This window comes from Panthera onca, chromosome B2, assembly GCF_046562875.1.
Source record: "Panthera onca isolate mPanOnc1 chromosome B2, mPanOnc1 haplotype 2, whole genome shotgun sequence".
NCBI classification, from domain to species: Eukaryota; Metazoa; Chordata; class Mammalia; order Carnivora; family Felidae; genus Panthera; species Panthera onca.
Genome location: NC_138343.1, coordinates 143,095,233 through 143,108,180, shown reverse-complemented (window position 1 = coordinate 143,108,180; position 12,948 = coordinate 143,095,233). Strand labels below are relative to the sequence as shown.

Genomic DNA, 12,948 nt, shown 5'->3' with positions numbered 1-12,948 from the left:
CGTATTGAGCTGCCCCGTCCCCTCCCCCAACACCCCTTCTTTTTCTTCACTTTGTCTGCATCATCCTTTATAATACCATCTGTCAAACTCTCCGCAGAAAGCCTCAATAATTGCCTATCGAACTGCAGAGATGATCCGGGATAATCCTTGCGGGGGTAAAAAAAAAACATCCACCTGTTCCTTGCTGGGGGCGGGGGGGGGGGGGGGGGGGGGGGGGAACCCACGTACAGTGTCACTTCCAGGTGAACTCTATTTTTGTCTCTGTCAATTTCCGAAGCCACTAGTCCATCATCAGTCTTTACGTCTTCCCTTGAAGGCTTCTCAGAACCAATCATACTTTTAAAAAATGTTGGTGCATACTTAGCTTTTTTCGGGAACCTATGAAATATTCAGATTGGAAATAGTAATGTTATTTCACTTATGTATGTATAATTGGGATACACATTTAAAAACTGGGAGGAAATGCTCCAGAAGCTACCCTAACTGCTTACCTGTTCTTCCTCTTCACATCTGTCTTAAATAACCGGAAGTAGTTAACCTCTTTTGATTTAATCCACTCCCGTGAGAGAGCTGCCGTGACTCCCACCCGGCACAGCTTCACCACCCATCCAACAAACTCACTTAATGGCATATGATATACACCAGCCCTGCTCCTTTCCACCGCTGCTTCAGTTCCCCACTGTGCTTTCTTCTTTCAAATCTGCTTCTGCAGGTTAGGGTTCAGGAGCCCAACTGAGGTTAGGATTTGCCCCTTTTCTTCACAGCACTAAGGCTATTTATAATAAATTGACTGATACAGGCATTTCCTATTAAAAAAAAAAGTCCACACTCTGAGCAGCAATGGCCATCGTTTATTGAGATCACCCTCTGCGCTGGAGGTGGTGACATGCAGTTTGCATAAACCTCGTGTGTGTGCTCTTGCCACAGTGAGCTCAAAGGCAAAAAAAAAAAAAAAAATTCATTTAACCAGAAAGTGTTCATAATATGCATTTATTCTTTAGCTTATAAACAATTTGTCTTTCGAAAGTTAATTATCATTGGCAACAGCTTTTCTCAGGTACTTCTGTCCAACAGAAGGTAAGAATTTAGCCCTTGATGAGCAACAAGATACACACACACACACACACACACACACAAGGGGTGAAAGGGACGACCTTCTTAACTGGTAATAACATTCCACTGTTACGTGATTGTATAAAACTTCCAAGCTGGCTGTTCTTCCAGATGCTCTCTTCTGAAGGATGTAACAGCTCACAGCTTTATATCCATACGTTCGGAACAATGCTTCTAGTTCATTCATAGATTCTCCGGGGCTCCTGCAGCACCACACCACCTTCTGTCATGGCACTCTGTAGTCGCTTCATCTGGTTTTGAAGATCAGAAAAAAGGAAAAGATTAAGTCAGCACAATAAGCGGGCAATAAACCGTGCTTCCCACTCCTCAAGAGAAAGAGAGGTGAAACAGCCGCCTTGCTCCTTGCTAACTTCCAAGCCTACCCTGGTTTTTCAGAAAGCGATCTTAATGACACGGATAAGAAGAAACCTTAGAGACGTCAAAGACTAATGGCGTCTCATTAGACACACGAGATGTTAACGTATGAGGGGGAAGCAGAGCGGTCTACGTTGCGGCTGTACACCGGTCCCCCTGGATGGACTCTGGACAAGCCAGCCTCAGGTTACTTGTACACAGGACAGGGGATACTAATCCCGACCCTCTGGGCCACGATGCAGGTCAGGATACCCACCTCGGCAGCTGCCACGTGGAAAGAACCTAAGACATGCAATTACCGTTACTATGTAAGCACCTGACATCGGGAATCAATACCTTCTAAATAAATACGAAACCAAAATACCGAGTCTGAGGCTGCCTCCCACGGAGTGGGCTGGTACACCATGAAGTGGATTCCCGCCTCTAAGCATCGCTCTGCCAGCACCCGTCCTACACTCTCACAGGCCACCACGTTCGTGGTGCTGTAAAGATGCTTTTTAATGGCCCACTCCCGAGTGGACGCTGAAACCACAACCTGGCCACCGCGATGCTCAACAAGCGCTTCCACGTGATGCTGAGTCCTTATAACCCGCAACCTAAACGAGATGAGAACAGAATAAAATCGTAAAAGAATCCTCAAGATTAAAAAGCCTCAGGTGAATAAACGCCAAATATTTCTCAAGAACACAGTGTTTCATTTACTTCAACGCACTTAACCTGGATTTTACTTGGGAAAGGCATTTGTCCTCTGCCTTTGTGAGGATAACCTCAACAACTAAACCAAACACTTTACACCTCAAATATCCTAGAGAAACTTGGTATTTCTGAAAAGTGAGAATTACTGACACAGCAGCTACCTCAAAAAAGGATTTAAGGAGGCAAAGCTAAGCTGTGACCCTGTGATGAATAAGGATATATTTACTCTAAGCCTTTATCAGCTAACACCAAAATAATGATTGATCAAAGATTTAAATGTAAAAAACTGAAATCATAATACTAGAAGGTACACTTTTTTTTTTTACAATCTCGAAGTAAGCCTATTTAAATATGATATCAAACTAGGTCATCCAGTTTTTATAAAGACTGACAAATTTTTCTGCAGTTAAAAAAAAAAAAACAGCAAACCAAAAGGCAAGCTAGAAACAAAAAACACTTTAAACACATATTATGCAAAGAGGTAATTTCCATGTAAAAAGCCTCCTATAATCAGTAAGAAGATGACCAATAACTTAACAGGCAAAAGATCTGAACAGCCTGTTCACGGAAATAGAAAATATTAATGGCCCTTAGGCCCATGAAAACATGTCCAACCTCACTGATCAAATGCATGGAAAAAACAATTCATTGCAACCCTGTTTGGAAATCACTACGGTAATCAACGATATGGAGCCAGCCAACGAAAGCATCCATGTGGTGGTATTCTATGCAGTCACCAGAACGAAGTAGCACTTTATGACGATGCTGCTGACATTTATTGAGCATCTACTGTGCCAGGCACGGTCCTGTTTCAGGCATAGTTCATGTAGCAAAATAATCTCATAACCATTTCTTTTGATTTTTGGTTTTTTTTTTATTTTGATTTTGTTTTTTGTTTCAGTCAGAAACTGACCCAAAAAGGTTATGTCACTTTAGCAAGATTAAAACTAATGGTAAGCAATGGAGCTGGGATTTCGGTCCAGGGGTCGGGTTCCAGAGCCAATGTTCTTAACCAACACAAAGGAATTCCAAGGTGTACTTTGAAGAGGGCAGGGAGGATTCAGATGAAAAACAGTGTATGTGGTGTGCTAAAAGATTTGTAATTTATTTATTTTTTTTATTTTGGAGAAAGAGAGCAAGCGGGGGACAGAGAGAGAATCCCAAGTGGGTTCTGCACTCAGTGCAGAGCCTGACACAGGGCTTGATCTCATGACCACGAGATCGTGACCTGAGCTGAAATCAAGAGTGGGCCACAGTCTGCTGATCCTTATCCTAAACCACGTGTTCAACAAAGGCAGAGGACTCATCTCTAAAGTCACTTCCTACTATAAAATACCAAAATTCTATACTGATAATACTGTGAATATGGCTGATAGAACAAAAAACAGGTGGGAAAATACATCTCTAATTATTTAAATGATCCAAATATTAAGTAAATAGGTTTGGTGTTTCAAAAGCTTTTTTGACTTAAGATCCAGATTAATTCAAGTTATCTGCCTTCTCCCTTTGACTCCTCCCTATGTACACTAAGTAAAAATGCATCATAACAACTGTAACACTTCATTATCCCTATTCCATCTTTCACTACAAACCCATGAAAACATCTGCCGACAGGGATGACGTCTACTCTATGTTTGCATCTCTTGCCTCTAGCAAAATGCCTATGAAACGCCACAGGCCTAATGATTGTTGAATGAATATATCACACAGATACGATTTCTAACTTTCTGTTACAATTTTATGGAGTCCTTAAGAAACATTCCCCTTTAACACATGCTTACTAAGTAAATCAGCAGATAAAATAAAGCAGCACAGTGATAATAATTTCTAGTGGCCTGGCTCTTAGGGGAGACCAAATATATCTGAATCCTAGCTCTCGTGCTCGTTATTAACCTTGTCCCCTTATGCCTCAATTCTCTTGCTCCTATAAAATGGAGGACGTTATTGCACCTGCTTCATAAAGTAATTTTAAGGATTAAATGAGAAAACATACATAAAGCAACTAATGTAGTTCCTGGAAAATACAAAGCGGTCGATAAACAACCATCTTTATAACAAAGAATAGACTCCTAACTGGGGTGCCTGGGTGGCTCAGTCCGTTGGGCGTCCAACTTCAGCTCAGGTCTTGATCTCATGGTTCATGGGTTCGAGCCTCGCGTCAGGCTCTGTGCTGACAGCTCAAAGCCTGGAGCCTGCTCAGGTTCTGTGGCTCCCCCTCTCTCTGCCCCTCCCATGCTCATGTTCTGTCTCTCAAAAATAAATAAATGTGGGGCGCCTGGGTGGCTCAGTCGGTTAAGCGGCCAACTTTGGCTCAGGTCGTGATCTCACGGTCCGTGAGTTCGAGCCCCGCGTCGGGCTCTGTGCTGACAGCTCAGAGCCTGGAGCCTGTTTCAGATTCTGTGTCTCCCTCTCTCTGACCCTCCCCCGTTCATGCTCTGTCTCTCTCTGTCTCAAAAATAAATAAATGTTAAAAATAAATAAATAAATAAATGTTAAAACAAAAAATTAAAAAAAAAAAAAAAGAATAGACTCCTAACTTGTCTTTCTGCTTCTACCCTACCCCCTTCAAAATCTGCTCACCCCAAAGCAACGAGAATGACCTTTAATTCAAACTCAAACTTTAAACCCTCTCACAGTTTCCTACTGTAGTGAAAAGAAATCATAAATTGCTTCCTTCAATTTACAAAGTTAACGATCGGTCTCCTACCTACTCCTCTATTTTCACCTTACACTATCCACTACTTTGCACAAAGCTCACTAAGCTCCAGGTACACAGGCCTTTTAGTCCTTCCAACACACAAGCCCATTACCACCCTGGCCGTTTCCTCTGCTGGGAATGCTCTTCCTGGCAGACTGTCTTCTCCCTATCTTTTAGAAGAAGCCTTAGCAAGCACCCAGCCCACCCCCCCCCCCCCGCCCCGTTCTAACATCATCCTCTTTAAATTTTCTTCCTGACATTTATTTACTGTTTGCCCCCCCACGCCCATCTCCTCCTCTGCTAACGTCTCCTCCACCACCGAACAGCAGATTCCTGCGAAGAGAATCCCCAGAAGTATCTGGCAGGTTAACTGAATTGATGAAACCAACTTGTAGCGCACCTTGCACTGCTGTCAGTCAATTACCTGGCCGATGTTATTACCTGTGCCAGAACTCACGGGAGGGCCACGCTGTCCCCCAACCCCGCTCTTTCCTGGCCACAGCTAAGAGCTCCAGATTGCGCGGGTTCCGGTTGGTGAACTCTGGCGCGACGGCCTCATTTTCCAGAGGATCCACTCCAGGCTTCACCGCTGGCTTGGAACTGGTGGAGAGCGCTGCGACCCCACACCCTAAGAATGGAAACCACCACATGTATCTTTAAAAAGACAACCACGGACAAAACTGGAATGTGATCTAACCTCTGTCCCCATTCACTCCCCGAATCTTCTCTCCCCGGAAGGGGGAGAAAAGGTAAGTCTGGTCACAGAGTCCAGTCATCACAGATCCTGGTTCTTGACTTCCTACTACTGTCATCACAATGCTGTTAGCCTGGGATGTGCTGAATATAAATCACTACTTGCGTGTGCACACTTATTGGGCAGGCCCTGGGAAGTTATCTGAGAGAAGTGGGAATTACCGCGGTTCCTGTACACCGATAGCCACTCCCAGAACCGCGACCGGAGCGCCATCGCTGAGGGATCGCGAGCACAGCCTCGGAAAAGCCTCGCGTCCTTTCCTCATCGAGGTCCCAACCGCTCGCCGGCCGCAGCCATATTAACTCAGGGAAAAGAACTCGGATGCCGGAGGTCACAGACGTCTCGGCCCGGAACTAACAAGCCCCTCCGCCGAGCGGCTGAGAGGGCGGTCCGTCACCTCTGCTCCTCCAATCACCGCCTACGCTGAGATGCACGCGACCCTGGAGCCCGCCTACCACGTCGCTGCAACGCGACTGGGGGCGGAACGCAACGCACTAGGTTAGGAGAGCTTTTAGCGTTGAGTAGCAGGCCCGAGGCACCCGTAACTTCGCGTTGCCGTATTCGGCTCCCGTAGTCGCAAAGCCTCGGCCGATCGTTGTCGAACCCACACACAGCCCCGCTGAGCAATAGGAGAAACTGGGCAGCGCAAGATGCAGTTTCTTTTCAGAAGCCGTGGTTGTCATTTCCCCGGATGGCCCGTGTAACACTCTTGCCCCGTCCCACCCAGGTTCAGGCCCCGAGCTTAAGCTCGTGAGCTTATGCTGTGACTCGCCGCACGCTCTCCGAGCAAGCTCATACATTTAACGAGAACAAGACCGTTAAACGAACACACCACACTCTCTCCGTAGCGCAGTTTTACCTTGAAGGGCCCGCCCTTTCTAATTACACCCTATCTACAAGCTCCGCCCTGCCATCCACTTTTTCTAGAAGGCACTAGAATGTGCAAATGCGCACGCGCAACCCGTGTCTGGGAGAGGTGGGGGAGAATCGTCAGCCGAGCACCTCCTTCCTCCCCAAGTCCCAGAGCCCGACTTCCGTTCTCCTGCGTTCGCGCCCTTCTCATTCGCTCTCTAAATGGGTGAAAATGCTGAGCCCGCCCTCTCCGGCTCCTCACTTCCGGGTCTTTCGCACTTTTCGCTCCCCTCCCTCCCCTCCTTCGCTTCCCGCCCTGCCCCGCGGCCGGGCCGGGGGAGCGGTGTTCCCAGCAGTCTCCGCGGCCTCGCTCAGGCCCGTTCCACGCCGTAGCCACCACCGCTCTTGTGGACGCCACCGGGCGTAGGGACCCGTACGCTGGTTCCCTGCGGTGAGGGTGAAACTCGACGTGCACGCCGCCGCGAAGATGGAGGGGCCTTTATCCGTGTTCGGAGACCGCAGCACCGGGGAGGCGATCCGCTCCCAGAACGGTAAGGGAGAACAAGGCCCGCCGTGGGCCGGCCTCCCGGCCCCATCCCGGCCCTCCCTAGTAGAGCCGGGGCTGCGGGTCTTGCGCTTTCCTCATCTGTGCCGGTAAAGGGCCCAGTCCGGTCTCTGCGGGGCGGGGCGGCAGCGCCCTCTATATTCCCGTAGGGGAGGATTTCCGGAACACCCAGCACGTTTTGGAGACCTGTCCCCGCTGCGTGTGGTTGGCAGTGGATGCCCAGGCCCGGGAGTTGAGAAGCGCTCCCCAGCCTAGAAAACCAGCCGCCCGCATTGACACGTGCTGGTCACGCCCCACATCCTCTTTGGTCCGGGTGCCCTGCGCCTCGTCTGTTCCGATTCTAACCAGGAGGAGCGTGGCTCTCAATCTTTGGACCTCGTTTTTGGGCTATTGAGCCGAAAACGCTAGCTTTAACTGCTGGTTGTACTGATGAACAAATGGCCACAGTCCAGCAAATGGGCCACTGTACCCCACTGGTTATTATGTGCAGTACATGTCAGGTGCCCGGATGTCCGGATCCGAATCTTATCCACCTATCGCCGGCAGGTTTTTATAGTAAAATTGGTTGACGAAACCTCAGTTGAACGTTAGCATAAGTGATACTGAAAGTGAGGTTATTGTAGCAAACAAGAGGGATTAAGACATTAGTTGCTGTTTAGTTGAGAGCGTGGACACTTTTGAAATCAGGGATGTTTGCCGATCTTAACCATTTTAAGTAATTTGGATAGATTGGTAGATTTGGAAAATCCAGAGGCTGTTGGGTGTCACCTTCTTTAGGCTGAAATGGTTGTCATTTGGAGCAGTGGGTTTAAAAAAAATTTTTTTTATTTCTACAGTTATGGCAGCAGCTTCTATTGCCAATATTGTAAAAAGTTCTCTTGGTCCAGTTGGCTTGGATAAAATGTTGGTGGATGATATTGGTGTAAGTACACTTACGTGTTGTGTGTTACTCTAAAGAGAAATGATGGTTCTTAACTATTAATGTGAATTCTCTGTTTTTATCATAATCCTGGTATTGGAAGGTGCAGCAAAGGTGATAATAGGGGTTTGTGTTAATTTAGAGGCTGTCCTGTGTCTGCAAGTGATTGTGTTGTCTCTTTTCTTTCCTGCAAATTTCTTAGGATGTAACCATTACTAATGATGGTGCAACCATCCTGAAGTTACTGGAGGTAGAACATCCGGCAGCTAAAGTTCTTTGTGAGCTGGCTGATCTGCAAGACAAAGAAGTGGGAGATGGAACCACCTCCGTGGTAGGTAGTTGGTTACCTGGTAGGTGGCTAGAGACTAGTTGTTCTCCTAGAATGGACTTTCACAAACTGAAGCTATAAGTGAGTCAAGGGGGAGAAAATTTACTTTGCTTCTGGGATAGACAGAATTCAAAAACCAGTGTGTGTAGTTTGTACAAAGGAGAGAAACTTAAGAGATAATACAGCCCACTCGGTTTAAATGTAGATTTTCAGGGGCGTCCGGGTAGCTCAGTCAGTTAAGCGTCAGACTCTTGATCTCACGGTTCTTGAGATCCCAGCCCCACATCCCACTCTGTGCTGACAGTATGGAGCCTGCTTGGGATTCTCTCTCCCTCTCTCTGCCCACCCCACTTGCACTTTCTCTCTTTCTCAAAATAAATAATGTAAAAATAAATGTGGGTTTTCACAAGTTTCCTGAGTTTTTCAGCCACAACAGTATTTATACATATACACAAGGGTTTTTTTTTTTAATAGTTTCATTAAAAGGTCTTATGTTTTCGCCACCTGAAACTTAGAAGTTCCTAAAACTTTCTCTTTATAATTATCTAGGGAAGAAATATTACTGGGTTTAAGAAAAAAAGTGTGCATTTTGAATTTCATGGGTTCAAAATGGGAGCGTGAAAAAGTAAATGTGATCAGTAACAATACAAATTTCTGGAAGATCATCAGCACGCTGATGTGGTGTGTTGTGTAGTGTAGAAACAGGATTTAGTGAGGAACAAATAATAATTCACTGTAAAGAGGCAGACCAGTGGTTTGTGGGGAAAATCTTTGTATTTCTAGATTAAACGTTAACTCATGAAAGAATGGGATCTATCTCTTCTGAAATAACGAGAATAGTTTTTGTCTAAATAACTTTACTGTGATTTTAAAAACAAAGTGATAATTTTCCTAGAAGAAGCACAGAATTTTTGGTTTTGTAGTATCTTTAGAAGAATGATTTAAAAAAAATTTTTAATGTTTGTTTTTGAGAGAGGTACAGAGACACAGTGTGAGCAAGGGAGGGGTAGAGAGAGGGAGACAAAGAATCTGAAGCAATCTCCAGGTTCCCAGCTGTCAACACAGAGCCCGGTGCAGGACTCGAACTCACAAACTGAGATCACGACCTGAGCCGAAGTTGGATGCTCAACCGACTGATTGAGTTACCCCTAGAAGAATGATTTTTAAGATCGACCAAGTAATAGTCTAAAATAATAGACATCATTTGAATAGTCACACTCTTCACTTGGCTTCTGTCGAGCACTTCCTCTTTAAAGGTAACAGATGTGCAGTTCTCTACCATTGTGTGGCCTGGCTCCTATTTGCTTTGGCCATCTGCATGTAAATAAAACACTGTATAGCTCTCTTTTCTCCAGGTTTCCAATAACCAGTTATTCATCATCGTCACTATTTAACACTAGCTGATCGTTGTTGCAGTGTTGTTTTTACATAGGCGCGTGTTGTCAGACTCTGTCAGAGCAATGAATCTTTTCTCAACAGGTTATTATTGCAGCAGAACTTCTTAAAAATGCCGATGAACTAGTCAAACAGAAGATTCATCCCACGTCAGTTATTAGTGGCTATCGACTTGCTTGCAAGTAAGATTGCGGTCAGGGAAGATTTTACGTTATCTGATGTTATTTGTAAAAAGTCTGTGTTCTGTAAATGTTATTAATGACTAAATTTATTTTGAAAAAGTCACATTTTAGTAGTGATATTTGAGTAAGAAACAGGGCTAGTATTTTTTTTTCCCATTTGACTACCACATTTTCTCCCAATAATAGATTTTGGTGGCTATGCTTATGGGATAGATAAAAATTGCCGTGATCTGACGAGGGAGGACTTACTTGTGTCCTCCTCCTGTATGAAATGGCTGAACAAAAAATTGGTCCCCGTGACGTTTTGCCATTGTGAGAAAACAAAGTTTGAGTAGTGAATTTATAAATGTCTTTTCCTACACACTTCAAACAGGGAAGCTGTGCGATACATCAGTGAAAATCTAATTATTAACACAGATGAACTCGGAAGAGATTGCCTGATCAATGCTGCTAAGACATCGATGTCTTCCAAAATCATCGGAATGTATCCTTGTGATGGTTCGATAAAGTTGAGGCTTTTTATTTTTATTTTTTTTTTTTTTCAACGTTTTTTATTTATTTTTGGGACAGAGAGAGACAGAGCATGGACGGGGGAGGGGCAGAGAGAGAGGGAAACACAGAATCGGAAACAGGCTCCAGGCTCCGAGCCATCAGCCCAGAGCCTGACGCGGGGCTCGAACTCACGCACCGCGAGATCATGACCTGGCTGAAGTCGGACGCTTAACCGACTGTGCCACCCAGGCGCCCCAGTTGAGGCTTTTTAAAGAGTAAGATCTTGTTTTTGTGCCGGGTGATACTGTATTGAAATTGTCTGCTTCCTTCCTTGCTTTCCTAGGGGGAAAGTCAATAGTGTATAATAGTAATAGGAATTGCAGGTAGCAATAAATGGTATTTTAACATTTTGACAGCATAATTAATGTTTTGTTTTTTTGATGAAATGGTTAAAAGGAAGTGCATTTGAATTACCCTGGTTTTGGGGCGCCTCGGTGGCTCAGTCGGTTAAGCGTCCAACTTCGGCTCAGGTCACGATCTCGCGGTATATGAGTTCGAGCCCGGCAATGGGCTCTGTGCTGACTGCTCAGAGCCTGGAGCCTGTTTCGGATTCTGTGTCTCCCTCTCTCTCTCTGACCCTCCCCCGTTCGTGCTCTGTCTCTCTCTGTCTCAAAAATAAATAAACGTTAAAAAAAAATTTTTTTTTTTTAAAAGAATTACCCTGGTTTTTGTGAGCACCCATTATCCATTCTGTGTCTCTTGTTCTCCTTAACTGTTGGCTTAGAAATGGTGATTTCTTTGCGAATATGGTAGTAGATGCTGTGCTTGCAGTTAAATACACAGACGTGAGGGGCCAGCCTCGCTATCCTGTGAATTCTGTTAATATCCTGAAAGCGCACGGGAGGAGTCAGACGGAGAGTCTGCTCATCAGTGGCTACGCACTCAACTGTGTGGTGGGATCGCAGGGTAAGCCTCAGGGTTTGGTACTAGGGTCAAAATTTGCCGTCCGTGGAATACATACCGTACCTCCTTAGGGGAGCGCTCCACGACTTGCACTTAACAGTTCTTCAGTAAAGCCCAAGGGCAGAGGAAATTGTAGATCACTTTTTCAGTTTCGCTTGTGTAACTTAAACTCATAAAGCTTGGGAAAAACACAAGTTAAAGACCACATAAAGGCCGTAAAAGTTTGTTTCTATGGTTAGATGTTATAAAATCTAAATTTTTGTCTTCGTAGATAACATAATCCAATATTTCTTGCTATTTTTTAATCAGGCTTTAAGAATACCCGCATTTTATAAAACGTGACGTCGTTACAGTTCACAGTTATTTAACGTTACGTTCAATTGCAGGCATGCCCAAGAGAATAGTGAACGCAAAGATTGCTTGCCTAGACTTCAGCCTACAGAAGACAAAAATGAAGCTTGGTGTACAGGTGGTTATTACAGACCCTGAAAAACTGGACCAGATTAGACAGAGGTATGTTCAGAGATTATTTTTGACCTTTGAAAGCGGTGTCTGGAAATGATACTTCCATTAGAGCCGGTAGCAAGTAAAAAAGGATCCTAAGGAGTGGTGACATCTCCTAGATAACCGCAAGTAATCAATCAGTTGCCAGGTAGCAGAGGATGGTGATTATGCAGCTGGAGTTTTTAAAATGTGGTGTCTCGGAGGACTAGAAAAGTTAGGATTTAAAAAAGTTGTTTTTAATGTGTATTATTTTTGAGCGGAGGGGAGGGGCAGAGAAAGAGGGAGACACAGATTCCGAAGCAGGCTTTAAGCTCTGAGCTGTCCGCACAGACCCTGATGTGGAGCTTGAACTCACAAACCTGAGCCGAACTCAACAATCTATGAAATCATGGCCTGAGCCAAAGATGGACGCTCAACCGAATGAGCCACCCAGACGCCCCCAAGAATTAGGATTTTTGACCAGAGTCAAACTTGCTGGAAGGCTAGAAAATGTGGTGATCTGGTGTTTTAAGATAGACCCGGGGTGATAGAACTTCAACGAAACCTTGTAGAACGTCAGTTTTAGGAGTGACTAATGTTATAGATCTGCCAAGGAATGTACTTCCTCGAGTAGTAGAGTGTGCACTATGTGTCCCCTGTACGCCAGGCCCCAGGGGATGCTAACGCTGTTCCTGATTGGTTAACACGCTCCAGAGCTAGACTCTGACCGCTACCCTGGATTTTGACTGCCTGCTTCCACTGGACTGTATCACTCACTCTTTTTTTTGTTGTTTGTTTTTAATGGTTGGTTGGTTTGTTAAAAAGGAAAAAAACAGTAACTGAACCAAACCTACAAGAAGTCTTTGCCAAAAGTCAGTCATGCTTTTTGCCTTTCAGATCTGCCTATGTATTTTTTTTCTTTCTGTAAAGTGTCCTTTCTTCTACCGGTGGCCGATCAGTCCCTCTAGGGTGACTGTTCTCAAGCTGCATATTCAGTTACTAATTCTGGTTCTTTTTAAAGTTTATTTGGAGGCAGAGTGCGCTAGTGGGGGAAGGGCAGAGAGAGAATCTGCTGACAGCACAGAGCCCCACTTGGGGCTCGATCTCAGGAACCGTGAGATCATGACCTGAGC

At 45.0% G+C, this 12,948-nt stretch overlaps 2 protein-coding genes and 1 non-coding gene across 4 annotated transcripts in view; 2 read left to right on the top strand and 1 right to left on the bottom strand.

Moving 5' to 3' along the window:
- Positions 1–974: 974 nt before the first annotated feature.
- On the bottom strand, positions 975–6,045 carry MRPL18 (mitochondrial ribosomal protein L18). Of its 2 annotated transcripts, XM_060617035.3 has the most exons (5): positions 5,798–6,045; positions 5,324–5,510; positions 1,998–2,084; positions 1,438–1,439; positions 975–1,358 (listed from the first exon to the last, which is right to left on the bottom strand). In XM_060617035.3, the coding sequence occupies exons 1-5, from the start codon at positions 5,847–5,849 to the stop codon at positions 1,297–1,299; spliced, it is 390 nt and encodes a 129-aa protein (XP_060473018.1). In that variant the 5' UTR covers positions 5,850–6,045; the 3' UTR covers positions 975–1,296. The 2 variants fall into 2 exon arrangements, with proteins under 2 accessions (XP_060473018.1, XP_060473017.1); XM_060617034.3 differs by lacking the exon at positions 1,438–1,439 and having other exon boundaries at positions 975–1,364; positions 1,853–2,084; positions 5,798–6,021.
- Positions 6,046–6,792: 747 nt separating this feature from the next.
- The window catches only part of TCP1 (t-complex 1), an 11,466-nt gene continuing 5,310 nt past the window's right edge, over positions 6,793–12,948 (top strand). The window contains exons 1-7 of the mRNA XM_060617031.3: positions 6,793–7,039; positions 7,890–7,975; positions 8,175–8,303; positions 9,780–9,877; positions 10,251–10,361; positions 11,154–11,335; positions 11,719–11,845. Of these exons, the coding sequence (XP_060473014.1) occupies positions 6,976–7,039; positions 7,890–7,975; positions 8,175–8,303; positions 9,780–9,877; positions 10,251–10,361; positions 11,154–11,335; positions 11,719–11,845 (797 nt within the window). The 5' untranslated portion in view covers positions 6,793–6,975. The remainder of the gene's footprint in view (positions 7,040–7,889; positions 7,976–8,174; positions 8,304–9,779; positions 9,878–10,250; positions 10,362–11,153; positions 11,336–11,718; positions 11,846–12,948) is intronic.
- LOC132668139 (small nucleolar RNA SNORA29) lies at positions 10,027–10,166 on the top strand. Its single transcript, XR_009605497.1, has one exon. It is a non-coding gene; the product is annotated as a small nucleolar RNA SNORA29 (small nucleolar RNA).